General features: G+C 59.5%; 1 protein-coding gene across 1 annotated transcript in view; it reads left to right on the top strand.

The window, feature by feature from the left end:
* KIAA0930 (KIAA0930 ortholog) overlaps positions 1–16,035 on the top strand; it is a 32,278-nt gene extending 16,243 nt beyond the window's left edge. The window contains exons 2-10 of the mRNA XM_087814023.1: positions 2,956–3,107; positions 7,152–7,274; positions 7,364–7,441; positions 7,786–7,887; positions 9,066–9,206; positions 9,749–9,943; positions 12,492–12,654; positions 14,176–14,334; positions 14,657–16,035. Coding sequence (XP_087670149.1) covers positions 2,956–3,107; positions 7,152–7,274; positions 7,364–7,441; positions 7,786–7,887; positions 9,066–9,206; positions 9,749–9,943; positions 12,492–12,654; positions 14,176–14,334; positions 14,657–14,697 — 1,154 coding nt within the window. The 3' untranslated portion in view covers positions 14,698–16,035. The remainder of the gene's footprint in view (positions 1–2,955; positions 3,108–7,151; positions 7,275–7,363; positions 7,442–7,785; positions 7,888–9,065; positions 9,207–9,748; positions 9,944–12,491; positions 12,655–14,175; positions 14,335–14,656) is intronic.
* Positions 16,036–22,323: the final 6,288 nt, after the last annotated feature.

Below are 22,323 nucleotides of genomic sequence, written 5' to 3'. Positions count from 1 at the left end.
CCCTCACTCGGGTTGGGATTTCTCTGTTGTTCTTTATTTCTTGGGCTTGAGGGGAGCTTTGACTGTTCCTGACCTTCGTGACATCCCTTCTGGCTTTTAAACTTTGAGTGTCCTGGGTGTGGAGATGGCGTATTTCGTCTTTTCCGCCCTTGGCTCCCGGTGTGGCCCCCACGGCCCCCTCCTGGCAGTGGTTCTAGCAGTCCTTCGTCTTGAATGTCTGTCCCCACCTGGCGGGTATTGTGTCGGAGTGCATGCGCGCATGTGTGTGTGAGTGTGTGCGTGCACACGTGTTTCCCTGACACCGTACGAGTCCCTGCCTGCTGGGTGTGTTGTGTTGGTACTAACCCTAGCGAGGATGGGGAGGACTTGACATGTGTGGCACCTGGCGGGCTTCCTGGCGGCCATGTGGCTGCTGGGAGTGTCACCGGGAGCACGTGTGGTGGGACCAGCAGCGGGCCGCTCACCATCCCCCTGAGGTGCTGTTGGGTGTGGCCATGGAGGGCGCAGGGACCGGCCAGGGCTGGGCCCCGGGATTCCCCGTGTGAACTGAACCTCAGGAGTAAATACTGGCGTTATGTCTGGTTCAGACCCTGGGGCCTATAGATTTTACTCAATCAGTGGGGGGGGGTGAGCTGTGGTCACCCCCACCCCCACACTGTAAGGCAAGGGAAACGGGGCCCTCCGTGTGGGCCCCACTGGGCCGGGCCCTGGCTGGGCATGTGGATACTAGAGAGCAAACGGGCACACATTTGCCAGCTCCAGCACCACATTCCTGAAACCAGACTCCGACTCCCCCCCCCCCCCAAGACCCCTCCTGTTTACTGCCCTCCTGGGATGCCCAGCTGCCTGCTAAGCAGTTCTGTCCGCATTAAGTACCTGGTTCCTGCGTTTAGAAAGCTGTGAGCATAGCACATATCTGACAGGTCTGAGGGTGTGCCGGCTTGTGTCTCTGTGAACTTGGGCACGTCCATTAACCTTGAGAGTCAGTTTCTCCTCCTGTGAAATGGGGCAGTAACAGGAGGGCTGGTGAGAGTTTAACCAGGTGACCTCCGTGGGGCTCTTCGTCCCCTGCTCTTGCCATCGTCATCGTCATTTGGAAGCTCGAGGTACCATCACCAGTTTGTTTCTATTAGCAAAATAAAAAGAGAGATCTCCTAAGGAAGGGCAGAGCCTCACCCTGAGGAAGGATGCTGCTGGTCAGCTTTGGCCTCGCTGCGGTGGGTGCTGGAATTTTGAGTCACTGCCCCTGCCTTGTCCTGGCCGTAGTTGCTTCTGTGTCCTCTGTGGGACCAGGGAGCAGTGGGCAGTCTTTGAGTGTTTCGTCGACAGGGCCTTCTGCTGGGCTCTGGGCTCAGAGGGAGCTGAAAGTTAAACAAAATTATGGGGCAAGTTCAAGTTTTTATCCAGGACTAACCACAGACAGCACCTTTGCTTACTTTTGCAGGGGATCTGTAGTGGCGTGAATCGGTGTTGCCTGTTGTAAAAGTGGGAGGAATTTCAAATTGGTGATGCAGATAGTCTGCTTGGTTCCCCCTGGTGCCGGGAGTCTGGGAGACGACTGTCAGGCTCTGCCTTTGCCCCCCCTTCTCCCCAGGCTGTTTATGTTAATCGGCTGATCTAAACCCCACAGAGAAGACCCCTCAGTTTCCTCCCTGGGGACCCGGGCAGGAGGTGGGAGTGGGAGTGGGTGGGCAGAGGGCGGAGGGCCGGAGCTGGTTAGGAGCCTGGCTTCTTTGGCAGCGGTGCAGCAGCAGTAAACTGAGGCTGCGATTTCTGCATGTCAGTCTGCCTTCCAGACACCCTGATGGCTGCCCCCCAGGATGAGGGGGCCTGGGCTGTGAGTCAGGGCCCATGGCCAGTCCTGGTTGGGCCACTGAACTGCCTGTGAGGGCGAGGGAGGGTCCTGGCAGTGCTGGCCCTCGGCTCCCCATCTCTATGTGTAGGGATTAGGCGGGGCCTTCCTGCACCGAATTGGAGCACAAGGTCACGATGGTCAAGCATCTTGGGCAGAGAGAAAGAACCCAGCAACAGAATATTTGAGTTTATAAGAATTGCTCTAGGGCGTCTCCTGACATTCCCTTGGATCCATCTAGAAAGGGAGGACACCCAGCTTTGCTGACCCCTCTCTGTGCCAGGCAGGGGCTCTTCCTGCCCATGGTCTCCGTCAGCCCACACTCACCACAAGGAGCCTGGGGATCAGAGAGGCCAGGCTGCCCGCCTGCTGTCACATGGCAAGTGGCAGAGGCGGAGTGGAAACCCAGGCCTTTCCTACCAGAGCCTGGGGGCTTTCTCTCCTGGTGCAGGAAGCTTTATGCTAGATTTGTTTATCATAAAGAAACACTATTTCTCAAAAAAGCAGAGTCCCCTTGAAGATCAAGCAGGAATAAGCCCAGCCCTGGTGTGCTGAAAGGCCCCGCAGCGAGGGGCGAGGGGACCACGCGCCTTCCCATTTTCCGCCCGCCGCCGAGACTGGCTGGCAAAGGGGCAGCTGTTCCTTTAAGTCGAATTCTCTGGAGGGATTGCCGCAGCCTGGGGTGGGGGTGGGGACGGCTGAGGGTGGTGCCTGTCTGGTGACGATCTCCCCTCCGAAGCCCTTCCTGCTCCAGCGCAGACAGCCCCCTGACGATCCCTCTCATTAGGTGTTTCCTTCCCGCCGAAGCTGCTGACTCATCCTCGGGCTGGCGTTGGCGCGGCTGTGGGGCTGGGAGCCGGGGCTGCGGGCCACCCCTGGGTGCACGGTCGGGCCTCCAGGGAGGTGTCCTTGAGCCTCTCTGGCTGCCCATCCCATGGTGGGTGGTGAGGGCGAAGGGGCTCTGGACAGCGCAGGGCCCTGGCAGGTTCCTGTGCAGAAATGCAGGCTGGGGCTGGGGGGATGGAGGGGACAGGGCTTGGGCAGGGCACGTGGCGAGGGCCAGGTTGCCCACCCTTTCTCACTGCTGCCTGGCCCCCCTGCAGGGTGCCTGAAGGATGACCGCATCGCCTTCTGGACCTGGATGTTCTCCACCTACTTCATGGAGAAATGGGCGCCGCGGCAGGACGACATGCTCTTCTACGTGCGCCGGAAGCTCGCGTTCGCGGGCAGCGAGAGCGGGGCCGACGGCAGGAAGGTGAGCGGCCCCGCCCCGGCCCTGGCCGCGCGTCCCTGCAGGGTCGGCCCTTGTCCGAGTTGGGAAATGAGGTTCATTGAGCACCTACTGTGTGCTGAGAGCCAGGGGGAGACAGTGACAGGTGCTTGCTGGCGATGGGATGTGCTGGGCATGGAGCACATCTTGATAGACCTTCACCGTGCCCCTGAAAGAGCAATGTTATCATCCTGTGCCTTTGAGGAAACAGGTCCAGAGGCCACATGATCTGGCCAGCATCTCACAATTAGTGAATAAAGGGTAGAGCAGGGCTTTGGCCCCAGAGTCCAGGGTCCCGGGCCATGGACAGGTGACTTGGCTTGGTAATGATGATCATGGTGATGATGATGGTGATGATGATGGTGGTGGTGGTGGTGGTGGTGATGGTGATGGTGGTGATGGTGGTGATGGTGTTGGTGATGATGGTGGTGATGATGGTGATGGTGTTGGTGATGATGGTGGTGATGGTGATGATGGTGGTGGTGGTGGTGGTGGTGGTGATGGTGGTGATGTTGATGGTAGTGGTGGTGGTAGTGATAATAGTGGTGGTGGTGATGGTGGTGGTAATGGTGGTGGTGGTGGTGGTGGTAGTGATGATGGTGGTGGTGATGGTGATGATGGTGGTGATGGTGGTGGTGGTGGTGGTGGTGATGGTGATGATGGTGGTGATGGTGATGATGGTGGTGGTGGTGAGGGTGATGATGGTGGTGATGTTGATGGTGGTGGTAATGGTGGTGGTGGTAGTGATGATAGTGGTGGTGGTGATGGTGGTGGTAATGGTGGTGGTGGTGATGATGGTGGTGGTGGTGGTGATGATGGTGGTGGTGGTAGTGATGATGGTGGTGGTGATGGTGATGGTGGTGGTGATGGTGATGATGGTGGTGGTGGTGATGGTGATGATGGTGGTGATGTTGATGGTGGTGGTGGTGATGGTGGCGGTGATGATGATGGTGATGCCAACCACTCACCGACCCCAGACCAAGGACCACACACAGTGCTGAGCTCTCTGCTTCTTGATCTCACTGTGTCCTCCCAGCACTTCAACAGCGCAGATGGTATTATCCCCTTTTCACAGATGAGGACACCGAGCCCTTGGAGATGACGAGACCTGCCTAAGGTTTCCCATTCCCTAAACTGAAGTGTGTAGAGGAGTAATGAAACAGACTTCCTCCTCTGTTTTTTGGAAGTTTGTAAATGTGTGAGCAATCTATATGCCAAACATAGAAATGCACAGTTTTCCTTTAACCGCAAACCACGGGGGCTGTGGAGGCAGCTGTGGAACCTGCAGCCTGCCTGGCTCGGGTCCGGCACCCTTACCCCTGCAGGGGCCGTGGCCTGTTGCTGTGGCTTGTACGCCGAGCGCCTGGAGCCCTTGCCCTGCTGTGTGCTGCCTGCTCCTGGAGCCTGACACATGTAGAATAGGTTTTCTGCAAATGGGCAGGCCTGGCGTCTGCTGCACAGGGGACAGGTGACTTCCATGCCCTGCTGGCCCTCTGCACGCCGGTGGCAGTCCAGTGGGTCTGGCTGGGCTTTGTGACATGTAGGAAGACCCAAGGGTTGGCCTGTGTTGCCTGGCATTCGGCTGGAGTGTGCGCAAGCAGCTGGCTGTGTGACTGTTGTCACTGGAACCCAGAAGTGTATCACTGTGTGGTAAATATAGTGACCAGAGGAATGGGAGTGGTCAGCAGAGACACTTGGGTGAGATGAGTCTTAAGGGAAAGGCGTCCCCCTGCAGGGAATGGTGGGCCTGGTAGTGGGTAAAATCCCCGTGCTTTTAGGTGTTGCTGGTGGTTCTGTAGAAAGAGAGGGACACAGGAAACGTGGGAGGCAGGGCCCAGATCACAGGGACGTTGAAGTCACGCTCAAAGGTTTGAGTGTTGGGGCACAGTCATCCCTCAAGCAATGCAGACTTCTCCAAAGCCCTGGGAAACCACTGAACCTGATAGACTGAGGAAGGGGATGTGGCCAGAGCTCCATTCAGCAAGCTCTCAGGTACAGGACTGGAGAGGGTTAGAGGAAAAGCCAGGAGGCTGCCCAGGAGCGTGCTGGTGGTGACTGAACCACGGAGAGGGAGCAGGGTGCAGAGGGTGGTCAGATTGTGCCAAGTTCTTGGGCTCACCCCCAGCAGGGTGTCAGGTGACCAGACTTGGCCTGAGAGCCAGGTCTCTTGACTCCAGCCCAGGTTGAGCATGGTGCCCCCCTAGGAGGGGAAACAGCAGGAAGGGAGTGAGTGTTGGGCAGTTGAGTCTGTGGGAGGTGCCTGTCGAGACGTCTTCCAGGCAGTGGATGGCCGGTCTGAAACTCAGCCCAGGGGTCAGGCACAGAGGGAGAGATTTGGGATCATTGGCACCGAGATGGTCCCTGGGCCCTGGGAGCCCGTGGGAAGAGGGAGACGTGGAGGGATGACAGAGGAGGCCTAGGACCAAGCCCTGAGGCAGCCTGAGGCTGGGGGCGCAGCGGGAGCCAATGAGCGACTACCCTCTGGTCTGTGGGCATCTGCTGTAGTTCAAATTGTAGACAAGGTGTTTGCAAAATCTTGGTCTTTCCCCAAAGGCAGTCTATCTCAGCTCTAGACTCTAAGGTCGGTGCCCCTGAGACCCTCTCAGCTGTCCCTGGAATTTCATTGCCAGGCGAGACCCCAGCTCTGGGCAGGGAGCGTTTTCTTAGCCTGTGCCGGCCTAGAATTCTCCAGGAAGGGAGAGGCCAGGTGGGCAGGGGAGCGCAGGGGCAGACACGGCTCTTCCCTGGGGGGAGGGGGGGTCCCTGATCCAGGGCTGAAGAATGCGGGACAGGAGGGTGCAGGGCCCTGTGCAAATTCTCCTGAAGACGCGGGGTGGGCGTTGAGGTCAGTGAGGGGAGCCCGAGCCCACGGGAGCGCTGTGTCCAGCTGTGCGTGGGCCAGAATGTCCCGTGGACCACCCGCAGTGAGCTGTGTACAGAAGGGACTCGGTCCTGGCCCTGCCCTCGGGAGACCCGGGTCCGCTGGGACAGAGGTAGCCAGTGACGCAGAGCTGTGATGGCGGCGGGGAGAGCGGGGCGCAGGCGGAGCCCCACCGGGAGGAGGTGCCTCCTGGTGGAGGGTCGTCGGGCAGAGAGAGGGGACAACAGGGGCTGAGGACCTGCGTGGAGGGTGCAGCACATGCGGGGCAGGAGGCGCGTGCCAGGCGCGCACACACATGCACGCACACACACATGCACACCCCCCTACGCGCGCGCACACATGCACGCACGCACACGCGCGCGCACACACATGCACGCACGCACATGCACGCACACATGCACGCGCACACACACGCACACACACGCACGCGCGCACACACATGCACACACACGCGTGCGCACACACACGCACGCACGCGCGCGCACACATGCACGCACACACACACAGGCGACAGCGCCGCCACGGTGCGCCCCGTGGGGTCTGGCCACGGCGTCTGAAGGGCAGGGGGCGGGCAGCGACTTGAGGAGGCCCCACGGCCTGGGGGGCCGGGCGGGCGGGGAGGGGGACCCGATGGCGGCTTCCCAGGCGGCGCGCAGCCCCACCGCTCGACGGGACGCGGAGGAAAGCCCCGGGCTGGCTCCGGGCGCTCTCGGCGGCGCCTGCGCACTGCGGATCCTTCTGCGGCGCCTGCGCCCTGCGGCTCCTCCGCCGCGCCTGCGCCCTGCGGCTCCTCCGCCGCGCCTGCGCCCTGCGGGTGCTCTGCGGCAGCCGGGCTGCCCCGCCCCCTTCGCGTCCCGCAGCCTGCGGCGCCGGTGGCCGGTCGCCATAGCAACCTGCGGGCTTCCCGCGCCCGCGGAGGGGGGCGGACGGGTGGAGGGGCTGCCTGTTGGGCGGGGGAGCAGGGCGCGGTGCGGCAGGACGCTGGGGTCCCTCCCGCAGGACCCCAGGGGAGCCCTGGAGGCTCCTCTCTGGGCTGACGCAGGGTCTCGGCCGGAGCCGGGGGCAGGGCTGGGCCCGCGCCGGGGTGACACCTGCCAGGCGGGGCCCCGGCGCCCTGGGAAGCGCTCACTCCTCCCCGCGCCTCGCAGCCGGAGGCCGAGCCCGAGGCGGAGGTGGAGGTGTACCGGCGGGACTCCAAGAAGCTGCCGGGCCTGGGGGACCCCGACATTGACTGGGAGGAGAGCGTCTGCCTGAACCTCATCCTGCAGAAGGTGCGGGGTCGGCGGGCGGGCGGGGCTCCGGGGCAGGGCGGCGGGGGCGCCCAGGTCGGCGGGCCCTCCACGCACCCCTGCTCCCGCAGCTGGACTACATGGTGACCTGTGCCGTGTGCACGCGCTCCGACAGCGGGGACATCCACATCCACAAGAAGAAGTCCCAGGTGAGCCCCCAGCCGGCCAGCTGCCCCTCGCCCAGAAGCAGCAGCCCCCCATGCCCGGGGTTGGTTGTGAGGAGTCAAGTCCCCCTCCCCACTTCCCTGCCCCCAAGGTGGGGGCCTGACTCCAGAAACCCATGGGCTCCCAGGGCCCCATGCCCAGTGCCAGGAGCACAGAACCGGGTTATCCCACCAGCTCCTCCCAGAGGCGCCCCCCTGGCTTTGGCCTGGCTCTGAGCAGTGTGACCATGGGGACCTGTGCCTTGGAGAGCACGTTCCACTTAATTGAGCAGCACTGGGCCTGGGTGCAGGGTGGGCCGCACTCCACCCTCAAACCTCCTTTCTTTCAGCAAGTGTTTGCGTCCCCCAGTAAACACCCCATGGACAGCAAAGGGGAGGAGTCTAAGATCAGCTACCCCAACATCTTCTTCATGATCGACAGCTTCGAGGAGGTGAGTGTGTCTCCCATCAGGTCTCCCTCAGGCCCCACGCCCTTGCAGAAAAGCGAGGGGGAAGAGGGGTGCCGGGGTGGGGAGCGCTGGGGGCGCACGGGTCTGGACTCCCACCAATGTGGCCCCCACTCTTCCTGATCTTGGGTAAGGAGCAAGTGAGCCCCCTTAGCTTGGAGCCTCCCACCTGTAAAGTCGTGATCACCTGTCTTACTTACCCTCAGAGTCAGAGATCAAAGGGGCTTGTGAATGGGAGACGGCATTTTACGGGCCTGCAAAAGTGCCACCCTTGCAGGAGGGGTCATTACTGTCCCCATTAAACTCTAAATAAGCTCCTCCACGCCCACGCTGCACGGCCCACACTGCACCAGGCGTGGGATCCCAGGGTGTCAGAGGAGTGGGGTTTCGGAAGTTATCTGCCGCTTTTGTTTTAAGTTTGGGCAAACTGGTTCCCAAAGCAAAGGGTGACACCTGGAAACAGGTGCTGGGAAACTGGGGCTGTGTCCCACTCCCGACCTGCACCTTGTGGGCCCAGCCAGGCCCCTCTGCTGAGGCCCTGATAGCTCACCTGCGCTCCTTAGAGGTGGTCGGGCCCTGGCGGCCTCTGAAGGAGGGGGCGTGGCTCCCAAGGTCTCCTAGATTCCAAGGTATCTTGAAGCACCTTAGGCTCAGGGGGCTAAGTGCCCCTCCAGGCTCACACACCTCAAAACTCCGAGTCACTCTGTACCTGCACACAAGCGGTGAAGCTCAGGGTGGGGTGGGGCAGGACAGGGTGGGAGGGGCTGGGCCCCCACAGCCAGAGGGAGACCCTGGAACCCGGGGGGCTGAGCAGTCCTCCAAACTGCCTGACTTCTTAGCCTGGAGGTGTGGTGAGGGACAGTGTCCTAGGGGAGTCCGTCTTCCCTCCCAGAGTCACATTCTCGAGTGCCCCTTGCTGGACACCGCCCTGCCCACAGTTAGGCTGTCTACGTTCCTGTGCTGGGCCTGGCGGAGGGTGGGAGACCTGGGTGGCCACAGGTATCTCACCTGTGGCTCAGTGTTCTCACCTGCAAAATGGGAGTTTTTCGTGCCATCCTCCCGGGCAGCCCTGGGCGAGGGAGGGGTGGATGGGAGCCGGCCAGCTGTGCTGGGTGGTGGGCAGCTGACAGTTGATGTCCCCCTCTCCACCTTGTGCCCCACAGGTGTTCAGCGACATGACTGTGGGGGAAGGAGAGATGGTCTGTGTGGAGCTGGTGGCCAGTGACAAAACCAACATGTTCCAAGGGGTCATCTTCCAGGGCTCCATCCGCTACGAGGCGCTCAAGAAGGTGTATGACAACCGCGTGAGTGCTGGGTGGGTCCAGGGGGCCCCAGCCCCCTCCTGGAAATGCCCCTCCTCAGAACACCTGCAGCACCCAGGCCCTCGAAGGTGGCTCAGGGCCAGCGTCATGTGATGCTTTTCATGGCCACCCCGAGGGAGAACATTCCCGAGGTTGGACCCTGACCAACTGACGTGAAGGGGAGGAATCAGGTGGCGACCATTCGCTGAGCCGGGCACAATACCGAGGCTCGCCTCCCTCGGAACTTGGCGGTTGTGGGAGGGAGGGGGGGACCGGAGGGGGGCTCAGGTTCTTGGGGTTGCAGCTCTGTTCCCAGCCTAGCCCTGGGCCTGCTGTGGGCGTGAGTCGTCGGGCAGTGGGGGGAGTGTTAGCTGGGGACCCCAGGTGTTCAGCACTGCCCTGCCTGCTGGGCGTGGCTGGTCAGCTGGGGCTCCGTCTCCCCTGAGGGGACTGCTCCTTGAAGACTGGCGTCGGAGCTGCTCGTGTCCCTGGGGAGAAGCCCCTCCTAGCAGCCTGGCTCAGGGCATCTCCCCACCTGCCCGCAGGTGAGCGTGGCCGCCCGCATGGCGCAGAAGATGTCATTTGGCTTCTACAAGTACAACAACATGGAGTTTGTGCGCATGAAGGGGCCACAGGGCAAGGGCCACGCAGAGATGGCAGTCAGCCGTGTGTCCACTGGGGACACGTCCCCCTGCGGGACTGAGGAGGACTCCAGCCCGGCTTCGCCCATGCATGAGGGGGTAAGGGCTGCACCGCTCGGGCAGGGGCCTCCTGTCCCTTGACTGCTTCCCATCATCTCCCTGATCCTTACAGCCCCGAGTGAGGTAGGTGTCGTTTTCCCCATCTCCCTGGTGAGGAGGCCAAGGTTCAGAGAGGGCGAGTCGCTTGCCCAGGGTCACACAGCAGGTTAGTGCCTGGGCCAGAGCTCTTTCTGCCTCCCTGAACAGTAGCCAGGCTGTTTGCCATGTCCCAGCGCCTGCCCCAGTGGGCCTGCTGGATGAGTGTGGGCGCTGACAGGCCTTCCCTGGAGAGAGATGGGGACATGATGAGCTGGCCCCCTTCCTGTTCCGTGACGTCCTGGGGCCACCCAGCTCTGCTCTGCCTGGCCCAGTTGTTTACCAGGTGTTGTGCATTTGCCCTGCTGGGTGCTCCCCCCCCGCCCCCCCCCCCCAGCAGCCCCAGGGATAGGAGTGAGGGTTCCTGTCCGAAGACCTGGGAACCCAGGGCCGCTGGAGGTACTTGCACTGCCCCAGGTCACAGGACTCGGGTGTGGCAGCGCTGGGCCTTGAACCCTGCTCTTTCTAGGCCCCCGTCCTTCCCCCGGTGGGAACCCAGGTCAGTGGCAGCTCTACTCCCAGAGTCGCCAGTGGGGCCCAGGGCTCAGGCAGGAGAAAGTCTCCAGCCCACTGGCTGCTCTGCCTCACTTGGGGTCTCTCGAGGGGGTTGCTCAGAGCCGGGGTCTGGGAAGCGGAGAGGTGAGTTAGCGCACCGGGGCAGGGAGGCAGCCTTGCTCAGCACACCTCCAGGAGAGGGGCTGAGGGTGACACACCGTGGGCTGGAATCCAGGTGCTGCTGCTCGAGTGACCTGGGACAAGTCTCTCTTCCCCTAAGCCTCTGTTTGCTCATCCAGAAATGGGTGAAACCCCTGCTCTGTCAGTGTTGGGAGGCTCAGGGAGCCACTGCTCCTCAGGCACCTGAACAGGGCTTGGCCCTCAGGTGTCCTCAGGAGCAGCCACTGTAGGGACGGTTTGCTGGTGACCTGCTTGGGAAGTGAGTCTGAGGAATGTAAATAATGCAGTACCACTGGCTGACGAGGGGGAGTGTATTTGTCGAACTTCTAATTCTGTCGCGTTGTTTTAACTGCGTATTATCTTCTTTACACCTTTTATTGTTGTCAGTCTCCTGCAATGCAAGTGTTTTGTAAACAGAACAAAACAGATGGCATTTCTTTCTAAAGATGGGTGAGAATTCCAGGGAGGGCCCTCTCCTGATCCAAAAGTAGCAGGGAGGTGCTGGGGGCACAGGGAGGGACTTGCCAGGGCCACACAGCTGTTAGTGGCAGGGCCTGACCTCCCGGGGACTGCCCAGGCCCCTGCCACCTCTGTGCTCACCGCTGCTTAACCCCCTTTTCCAGGGGGGTCATTTGTAACCAGCGTTTGACAAATGCAGATTCTGTGTGTATTGTGGTTTCTGGTGTTTGTTTTTTATCTTTTAAAAACCTTCCCCGACTTGTGGGAGGACCGTCTGGAGCCAGCGGCTGCCGGGACTTTGGTGGACGTCGGAGCCCTGACGAGGAGGCTGATGGGGCTCCCGAAGTCTCGGTCCCAGCTCATCCTGTTCCTCAGATTCTTGTTTGCATGGGGAGGAGGGAGGAGATGGGCCAAGTTCCCTCTGCCTGGAACGCCCTTCCCCCCCTTCTTCACCTGGCGAACTCCTACTCGTCCTTCAAGACCCAGCTCCAGCGGCATCTCCTCCAGGAAGCCTTCCCTGATTTCTCAGGCTTTTGCCTCTGCTCCCTTGTATCCTGTGCCTCTCTTTTTCTGTCTCAGCAACTAACATGCAGCGTGTGGTGGTTACTTTTCGAGTCTGTCACCCCCAGCAGACTGTGAGCTCCTTGAGGGCAGGGACCAGTGTCATGTGCCTGTCTGTGCTTAGTGCTCTGTTCCCCTGGCCCTGAGTGGGTGTGGAGAATGTTTGGTGAACTGAGCAGTGTGGTGAGAGGAGAGGAAAGGAGGGGATGGAAGCATGGACCACTTAGCCGTAGCACATCTATGAAAGAACACTGGGGGTGACAGGGATGGGGAAGGAATTAGGGTGAAGAGCCCGGCCTTAGGGGGCGGAAGACCCGAGTTGCAGTCACAGTTTTGCCACGATCCTGCCCGATGATGTTAAAGTTGCCGCCACCTTAGTTTGCTCATTTGTCTGATGGGGTTAATGCTGGGTCCTGTCTGGCGGGGGGGCTGTGGATTCACGCGCTGTGGCAGGTGCTCCAGCGGCACCGGCAGCCAGTCTTTGCACTTAAACCCCCCACCCGTGTTCGGGGCCCTCAAGCGGCCAGAGCTGGCGTCCAGGACGCTCTGCTGGTCCCCGAGCGGAAGCCATCTCCGGGTGCCCGCTGAGCCCTCAGGAGGGCAGGGCCGGCGACCGTAGCCCGAGTCCCCCCTCCCGCCAGGGGCTCCCACTTGGAGCTCTGGGTCGGGTTTCGTTTGAGGGCAGGAGGTGGGTGGGCTTTGGGACCCCCCCCCCCCGTAGGCGGGCTGCTCTGGTGACTGCGCTCTTTGTCCCCAGGTGACCTCCTTCAGCACGCCCCCCACCCCGGAGCGGAACAGCCGGCCTACCTTCTTCTCCCCATCCCTCAAGAGGAAGGTGCCCCGGAGCTGGGTGGCGGAGATGAAGAAATCCCACTCGGCCAACGACAGCGAGGAGTTCTTCCGCGAGGACGCCGGTGGAGGTGACCGCCCGGGCCCGCGGCCTCCTGTGGCTCGTTCATTCATTCATTCCCTCACTCACACCTAGAGAGCAGCGGGGCCAGGGCGGTCCGGCCAGGGTGGGGACGGCGCTGCGGACAGACAGCCCTGCCCTGAGGAGCCCCCTTCCCCGGGTGTCCGTGTGCAGGCCGAGGGCCCGCAGCAGTTGGCGCAGCTTCAGGGCTCCTGCCCTCGCTGCCACGGTGGTCTGACCGTTCCCCGCAGCGGGCCTGCCGAGGGCGAGGCGGGCTCTGGTTCATTCTTGTTTTGTTTTTTTAATCTTCACCCGAGGATATTTTTTCCATTGCTTTTCGGGGGGGGGGGGAGAGAAACATCCATGCGAGAGAAATACATCGATTGGTTGCCTCCTGCACGTGCCCTGACTGACCGGGGCTGAGCCTGCAACCGAGGTACATGCCCTCAGCAGGACTTGAACCCGGGACCCTTCCAGCCACCAGCCAACACTAACCACTGAGCCACACTGGCCAGGGCCACATTTGGTGACTTTGCCCGGTTTTACTCCTTAGCGCTGTCTTTGGCCAGCTTGCCCTCACTCTAGAGCCTTCAGTGGGGGTCCTGCAGGAGGTCCCCAGCCCATCTCTGCTCTGCGCAGTCTCCAGAGGGCTCGAGCTCTCTGGCCCCCCGGGGCCCAGGCCTGTCTGTGGGCGGAGGCCCGCTGTCTGACCCACGCAGTCCGCATCTCTCCCAGCAAACCTGCGCCTCTGCATGGCGTCGGCCCCGCTGTCGGTCATCTGTGCAGCCAGGGGCGCTCCTGTTACCTCAGGAGCCCTGGGGGGCCACGACTGACAGTCAGATTTGCATATTCAGAATCCCACCCAGCTGTCCCGCAGGGGATGGACTCTGGGGGGGCAGTTCTGGTCCACTCAGAGCTGGTGAAGCCCAAGTGTACATGTGAGTGTGTCCTGCACCGTCCCCCTCTGGACGACGGGACCACCCGGCAGGGCAGGAACTCCCTCGGTATTTGCTGGACACGTGGCAGGATGAAAGGGAGCTGGGGCTGTGGTGCTGAGTGGCCCTGCCTGCAGGGCCCAGAGGCAAGGGCCCCCTGAACCCTGGCCAGGGCCCTGTGTGAGCTCGAGGAGTGGCCTCATCCAGCTCATCTCCCGTCCGTGGGAAAGCACTAATAACTGCCCACCTGCCTTCCGGGGCGACCCATAGACTGGGTGATGGTGACAAGTCATCCCAGGCTCAACCCAGGTCCTGCAGACCGGTGGCACCTAGTCCCAGTGACAGATGGGTCCCCCGGGGAGCAGAGAAGTAACTGCCCGCGTGCCCCCAAGAGGAGACTCTGGGACAGAAGGGGGGTCGGGGAGAGCTCAGAGGGTGGGTGGGGCCCTGAGGGATGGGGCCGGGCGGATGGGCAGGAGAGGGCAGATGTCACAGGCCAGGGTAACAGCGCCCCGCAGAGGGCGCAGCGGGGCAGGGAGGAGTGGCATGGGGCGGAGGTGTCCCCACTCCCCCCTGACCGGCCCCCTCCCCTCCAGCTGATCTGCACAACGCCACTAACCTGCGGTCCCGGTCCCTGTCCGGCACGGGGCGGTCCCTGGTGGGGTCCTGGCTGAAGCTGAGCCGCGCGGAAGGGAACTTCCTTCTCTATGCACACCTGACCTACGTCACGCTGCCCCTGCCTCGGATCCTGACAGGTAGGCCCCCCTCTCCCTGGCCCCCGCCTCCTGGGCCCCGGCCCCGAGGCCGGGTTGTGGGGCGTCCAGCCCTACCCATCACCCCAAGCCAGGCTCCCTGCGCATACCTGGGCCTCCGGGAGAGCTACGGCCCGGGAAGGGGTCCCTTTGTGTAGCGCTGTAGCAGCCCCCCGGGTCCCCGCTGTCGGGGGCCTGTCCGAGCCCCAGGCCCCGTCTAATGTGGGGAGGGTCCCGGCGCTGCAGCCCTTGAGGCTGGGAGAGGAAGTGCGTGCGACCTGCTTCCCACACTCCCGCCCCGTCCGCCCCCCACCTTCCACCCTAGACATCCTGGAGGTCCGGCAGAAGCCCATCCTGATGACCTAGCCGCGCGCGGAGCCCGCGTGGAGCCCCCAGCCGGCCCGCCCCGGGAGTACTGCCAAGTGCCTACCTGTCCACCGCCACCGGCGTCTTCTGTGACAACCCAGCGCCGGAGCCGGAGCCAGGCGGGGCCACTCCACCCTGGGGCCAGGGCCGACTCCATGAACACCAGCCCAAACTGAAGTGCCTCTGTCTCCTCCCTGCTGGCTCTGCCCCTGCCCTGCGCCCACCCGCCATCACCCCCAGCCTGTCCCTGGAGAGCCCTCTACACCCAAAGACGACCACAGACGCCCAAGGCCATGAGAGAGCCAAGGAGCAGCCACCGTCCAGTGTGCCGATGCGCTTGTCCCACCAGACAGCAGGCGGGGCCCCCCCAGCCGGGGCATGGGGGGCCCCCTGTCAGCACCTCCGAAGGACATGGTTTAGATTCTGTAGTGCTGTGCCAATGAACTTGAGCATCCGAGCTGGTCTCGGCCTGTCTGTCCGCCCTAGCATGGCCCTAAAGGGGTGACCTGGGGAGATGGGAACACAGCTGTTTGATGGGGTGGCCCTGGGCTGGTCCCCACCCCACACCCGGTCCCAGGAAGGCCTGGAGCTGAGCAGACAGGCCTGATCCCACCAGAATGGCCTTTGCTTCCAGCCAAAGAGCACCCCCAACACACCTCCAACCGGAGACACCCAGCTCCGTGCCTCGGGGAGCTGAGCCCCAGAACGTGGACTCTGAGGGCCGGTGGGAGGGCTTGGGAGCCAGACAGGGAAGGAGAGGGGTCTTTGCCAAAGGTGCATGGTGTGGGGCGGGGTTGCATGCTCCCAGGAAGGTTCTAATAGAACCTCCACTCTCTGGGGGCCAGGAGGGGGTAGGGAGTTTCATCTCTGGTTTTCTAGAGCTCACTCCCTTCGCCTGAGCATGCTGGTCCCATTTCTCAGACCAGCTCACTGAGGCACAGGGAATTGGCTTCCATGCGGCCATCGGGTTGGGTGTGGGCGGCCCTCCAGCACCGCTTGCCCGCAGCTCGTCCAGCCAGCATTTCCATCTGGGAGGACCCACGTGCTCCTCTCCAAGCCTGAGCCCCTTCGGGAGCAGAGGCCTTGCCCAGCCCACTGGGAGCGAACTGTCAGCTGGCCTCTGTAGCTTCATTGCTGTGTTTGATGTCCCCAGGAATATCCGAGGGGCTCCTGCTGTGCGTTTAGAGGTCCTGGGGGGGGGGGGGCAGATCAGAGGGCTGTTCTCCCATCTGTTTTTATGCTTGCTCCAGGGTTTGCACTGGGCTCCGGAACAGGGACTCCTCTGGGGCTTTCTCTAGATTTTGTATGCTGTTATTAAAAGCGAGCTATTGCATTTCATTCTGCCTCAGTTTGCCCACCTGTAACATGGGGCTGATACCACCTACCTCACTGAAGTCTCCCAGGTTCCAGTGTACCACTGGGTCAGGGGGCGGCCGCCAGCTATTCTGTACCCCTGGGGTCAGGGTCAGACTCTGGACACTTACCTCCCCCTCCCCCGCCCCCCTCGTCACTCTGTCCCAGAAGACGCCTGACTGGGTTGGGTTTGAGCATCCTTGAGTTCTCTGACCGCCCAGCTCCTGCTTGGCGGTGCCCCCACTCCGCACGATTTCATGTTCCAAAGCAAGGTCACCGGGCAAGGGCCATGTCTCACCCCAGAGCGGGGAGCCAAGCCCTGGAGCCGTGAGCCCACAGTGTCCAGCGCTCCAGGTGCCGTCGGGGTGTCGGGGCCCAAACGCAGCCCTAAGCTTTCATCCAAGGTGGCTCTTCAGGAACGTTTCCTCCCTGGGCGTCTGGGGTCTGAAGTCAGGAACTCGGTTCCGGGGAGAAACAGCCCTGATGTAGCTGCCACGCAAGGACAGGTAGCTCAGCACCTGCAGACGGCAGGGCCCCCTTCTCTGCTCTCCGAGGGGAGGAGCCGAGAAGGTTCCCCTGCTGGGGCCCGGAGTCGGCCCAGCTCCCAGGCGTGGCCACGGCTCCTGGTGGGGCCCCGGGCGAGTCAGGCTCCTGTCCTGTCGGCCTTGCGGGGTGTCTGGGGCCAGCTGCAGCAACACCAAGATGCTTTGCAGAACTTAAGGCGTGCCGGCTGTGGGGTTCGAGAGCTCGCGCCTCGTTTGTAAAGCGTGAGCAGAGAGAGGCGCGCAGCGGCTCGGCGGCCGCGGGTCCACACGCAGGCAGCTCCGGGCGTGAGCAGGCGCCGCGCTCCCCTTAGTACTCGCATCGCCCCATCCTACCGACCAGACAGCGGGAGGTGAAGCGGGCCGCCCAGGACTGAAGAGCAAGCGGGAGGGCGGAGTCCACCCTGAGCCCGACACCGCTGCCCAGGACCCTGGACAGACGCTGGTGGGACTGAACTTCGTCTTTCCGTCTTCCCGACGGTCCTTCTGACACTGAATCTGACACATGCTCAGAGGTGCTTGGAAACTAGGCAGCTGTTCGCTGAGGGTTTCTTCCAAGTGACAAAGGGCATCGGTAACAAATTACAGGAACAAGTGGCAGGACCAGCCCCAGAGCCCCAGCGTCGGGTCCCGCGGGTCCTGGCGTGGGTACATCTTCAAGGGGGTGAGGCCCTCTTTCATTTCCGGGGACACGCCCGCCTGGTGTCCCGCAGGGGTGCAAAGCACGCGTGCACTTCCTAAACGGGGCCTGGAATTGAAGTAGTTTTCCTTTGTGGAAACCTAGGTGTCGCTTTTTAGGACATGTGTAAGAAAGGTTTTGTTTTTTTCCCCATTTAAAGAAATGTCCGGGTTTATTTATTTTTTATTTATTTTTTAGTACGCTTTTATTGATTTATTTTTTAGAGGGGAAAGCGGGATAGAGAGAAAGAAACATCGATGAGCGAGGAACATCGGCTACCTCCCGAATGTCCTCCGTGGGGCCTCGAGCCCCGCAACCCCGGGCATGTACCCTGACGGGAACCGATCGAACCGGGGACCTCTCGGCTCAGAGGCCGACGCTCAGCCACTGGGCCACCCCGGCCAGGCAGCAACGTCCTGGTTTTAGCGTCTGGTGGGTAACAATCTCCGCTGACAACGGTCAGCCCCTGATCGGCGAGGCGGCGTTTAGTCTTTTCGTTCTGAGGCCTGGTGGAACTTCCAGTGGCCTATAGAACGGCCCAGGCTCCGTACTTGAAAAGAAGAAGGTTATTGAAAACAAAGGCCAGAGAAGTATTCAAAGGAAACAAAAAGCAGCAGAAATAATCTATAGCCCTGACCCCTTGGAGATGGGGTGAGTTTTCTGCCGAGTCAAATCCACGCGGACATTCGGACTTTCCAAGGACTGAATGAACCGTCGGAAATCAATTGGGCGTCTCTGCATGTGGGACAAAGATAGCAACGACATAAAGGCACATTCCTACTGTGATTCCCCCCAAAGAACCCAGTGAGAATTAAACCAGGATCTATTTTTGTTTTTTTAATCACAAAAAGGCTAGCTAGGCTTATTTAAAAACAAATTTTAATTGATTTTTAGAGAGAGGAAGGGAGAGGGCGAGAGAAACATCGATATGAGAGAACGTTGATTGGCTGCCTCCTGCCTACTGGGGACCCGGGCGTGTGCCCTGACCTGGAATCAAACCAGCAACCTTTCGGTTCATGGAACAGCTGAGCCACACTGGCCAGGGCTAGTTAGTAGACTTTTGAAGAATGAAATAAAATATTTTTCCCATTAAAAGACATTCTATGGGGCAGTCCCTATGTAGCTGGTATATTCTGATGACTTTTGAAAAATATTTGACATTGTGATAAGGTGGTGGTTTTAAATCACAGGCCAAAATTCTTGAAGGGCTTACATATTACAAATCTGCTAGCTTTTTATTTTATTTATTTTTAGATATGTTTTCATTGATTTCAGAGAAAGGAGAGGGGGAGAGAGAGAAAACATCAATGATGAGAGTGATTGATCGGCTGCCTCCTGCACGCCCCCGACTGGGGATTGAGGCCGCAACTTGGGCATGTGCCCTGACCGGGAATCGAACCGTGACCTCCTGGTTCATAGGTCATCGCTCAACCACTGAGCCACGCCAGCCAGGTCAAATCTGCTAGCTTTTTAATCAGATTTAATAGGTTTCACTCATATATATATATATATCTATCCTGTTCAGTTTTCCAATTTAGCCAGAATTTAGTTTTATAGTCAGTCTCGAAAACCAGTATCTTTTGACATGATGTCGATTCTTCCTGTTCAGGCTTCCTCTCATCTTGGTAACAGAAAACAAACTTCTCTTTTTAAAAAACCACGCTGGTAGGACACAGACTCAGACATGAAAATGTAAGTGCTGGCTGACGTCTGGCCCTTGAGCTTGAACGGAGAAGCCTTCCGGGGTGTCAGCAGCTGCCCTTCCAGGAGCGTGCTCCTTGGGCCAGGCGGCCAGAGCCTCACCCGTCCCTCTCGGGAGACGGCCTGTGGGAGCCGGGTGCCAGGCGCGTGCTGGGGCTTCCTCTCCTCTTTTCCCTCATGAAATTGGCACTGACACGATCATCTTCCCGCCCTGTCCCCGAGGCCTGGAGAACTCGGAACGCAGAAGCCGAATCACTGGACCACCGAGTGGCCTGGGGCTGGGTTCAGTTCCGAGCGGGCGGAACCTCGGAAGCGGAGGGAGCCACGGACACGGAGCATGTGTTCCCAGTTTTCTGTCACTGCAGCGGCAGGCAGGCGCTGTTACTGTTTTGTTCCGGGCCTTGGGCTAAGTGGATCTAAGACGACAACCACGCTGCACCTCTGCCGAGCACTGGACGCACGCAGTCTCTCCTCCCTTGTCCTTTGGGTCCCCGCTTCACAGGAAGTTGGGTGATGTGGGTGCAAATATGAATCTTCTGTTTTCCAAACCAATCCTCTGTATGAGGATGCTGAGACCTGCAAGGAAATCTGTTGAGATTTTTCAGTACTTTGAGTCATAACTAAGGCGATATCTACAAAATCTGTTTTAGCGAGAGCGCCACGGTGGCACACACTGGATACACTCCGGCAGGTCACAGTGGCATTTCCATCCCATTAGCAGCAGCTTCGGGTCAGCCGCCGTCCACACGCAGTGGGAATCATTTCTGACCCGTGTTTGGGGCTGGCTCTCAGCTGAGCTTATGAGGTAGCATTTCTGTTGGAAGTTGATTTGCATGTCGATTATTTTATTTATTTTTCTGCCCTCTACTGAATCTTTACCTAGCTATTTTTCCCCTCTAATAGGGTATTTCAGATGAAATACAGATATTACAGCAATGTGATAACTTAGTGATTGAGCCTTATTTCGCCCCCAAAGATTTAACTCACATCAGCTGTGTTTCTGAACTGCTGTTGAGACGGACAGGGACCACCCCTGCCCGGCCTCAGCTGTCCTCGAGTCCGCCAGCGGGGCGGCCCGGCTGCGGTTCCGTCAGGTGCTGTGCTTGCAAAATTAAGTCACAAGGGACACATCCCAGCCTTAGCGCTCAGCCCCGTGAAGTGGTATGTAGGAAAGATGGTGGAGTCACCTACCTGCAGGTCCCAAGGTCGAGTGTTGCCAGGCTCCCGGCTGGCTGCTTGGCCTCCCGGAAGCTGGGTTTCGGGCCGTAGGCTCTCCGTGGCCTTGCCCTGCAATGACTGAAGCCGATGCTGAGCACGATCCCACACTTCGCTGACCCCTGGCGCCTGCTAGTGCAGGTGTGCAGAGCCCGAAGCGGCGTGAGTCACTTCCCACGCGACAGGCTTTTCCTTTCTATGGTCAGATGAAGTCTATGTCATGAGGCGATGGGTGCGAGGCCTACGGCTCTGCAGGAAGGTGTAGAATAGAAAGAGGGCGTCTGAGATACAGCGAGGGACACACGCCAAGCTGACACTGCGGGAAGCTGACTGCCTCAGGAACATCTGAGCGGGAAATCGGTGCCCGGCCCCTCCAGGGCAGGCTGCGACGGCGGTGACGCGGGCAGTGCGGCAGGTTACAAAGACGGCCTGCCGTCCAGCTCAGCCCTTCTTGTTAAATAATCAGGTCCTTTTAAAGCAGTCACCTGAGCAATGTTTCACGGGGGGAAAGGCTCTGCCCTGGAAGCTACCTACCAGGACCTCATTCCCATGTGCCGCCCACGCTCGATGGGGTTCGGTTCTTGAATTCTGACCTACATGGACTTTTAGGAACTACCGTCAGGCCCTAGCTTAGGAAAACGTGTTGCCAGGAGGGAAAACCTTTGGGAATTTTATCCCAGGAGGAGGGGAATGTGAACTAACCTGTCCAACCCCACGGCTCACTGTACATACACGTCGAGTGCGTAAAGACGCTGTATTTGTGCTTGGTTGTTAAAATGACCAGAACAGCTGGAACACTTAGGAGGAAGGGAAATGTTTGTTTTGGGGGATGAGAAAAGATGTCTTTTCTTTTGCTTCCAGCTTCATGTCGAATTCTCTTCCGGCTTGGCTTCTACACAAGCCAACAGGTTTAACACGACATCTCCTCCCTGTATTTGGACTAAGGGTTTTTCATCTTGGAATCTGAATTTAATAAAACCATTAGATTGCTCAGTTTGAAATAACCATGGTTGTTAGTGAACTTTAATGATTATATTTTGAATAAACAATTTTGTTAAAAGACTTTAGGCAATTCCAGAAACTAATCACGCTGAGCCCTTGGATGGGCCCATGCAAACCTTCAATAGCTGCGTGAGTCTGGGCCCCTTCACTCCGCATCTAAGCCCCGTGGGCTGCTGCCCAAGCCCGGGCTGGGCTTTCTCACTGGGGAGCAGAACCGCCAGCTACCTTCCCAGGTGCAACACAGTTCACGTGAGGGACACATGTACAAGGGCTGGCACAGTTCTGCAAGTCTGACAGCCACTGCTGTTCCTCCCCTACTGGAACGTGCCCGAAGGGTGTGCCGTGGGTTATCTTTAATGTTTCTCTTCATTGATTTTATAGAGAGAGGAAGGGAGAGGGAGAGAGAGAGAAACATCTTCCACTGGCTGCCTCCTGCATGCCACCTACTAGAGATGGAGCCTGCAACCTGGGCATGTGCCGTGACCACTTAGTTCCAGGGCCGACACTCAGCTACTGAACCACGCCGGCCGGGTGTGCCACAGGTTACCTTTCAACACAAGTCATAAGGAGCACAGATGTAGCCCAGTGGTTCTCAAATCTGAGCCTGTATCAGTATCAGAACCACTTGTTAAAACCCAGACAATACGCTGGACTTAGATGGTGGTGATGGTTGCACAGCTTAATGAATATACTAAAATGACTGAATTGTACACTAAGCGTGCATTTTATAGTATGTAAGTTATATCTTAATAAAAAACAGAACAAAACGACATGCTGGCCCCCACCTGGCTCTGACACTGGTCTGGGGTGGGCCCAGTATGTCTAAGTCCTCAGGTGGCTGCTACACCCAGGGCCACACGAGAACCACTGTCCTAGCCCAGCCCCTCCACTGAGAGCCTAACACAATCCTTCCGTTAGCTGCTGCCAGGTCAGGAAAACACTGATGTCAGTCTTTTCAGTCTTTACCAGGGAGCCTCTCTTATAAACCGGCCAAGTGCTGAACAATTCAGGAAACTTTTAAAAGTGCGAACCTGACTCCAGATACTGTAATTCTGTTAATGCCTTAATAGCAATTTTCTAAAGCACCGACAACTTAGTTATATAAACTCAAAGTATAGTTTTTCTTGATCATTT

Source organism: Miniopterus natalensis, chromosome 2 (genome assembly GCF_054644295.1).
Source record: "Miniopterus natalensis isolate mMinNat1 chromosome 2, mMinNat1.hap1, whole genome shotgun sequence".
NCBI lineage: Eukaryota > Metazoa > Chordata > Mammalia > Chiroptera > Miniopteridae > Miniopterus > Miniopterus natalensis.
The sequence above is the reverse complement of the archived record's forward strand: the minus strand, read 5'-3'. Positions and strand labels throughout refer to the sequence as shown.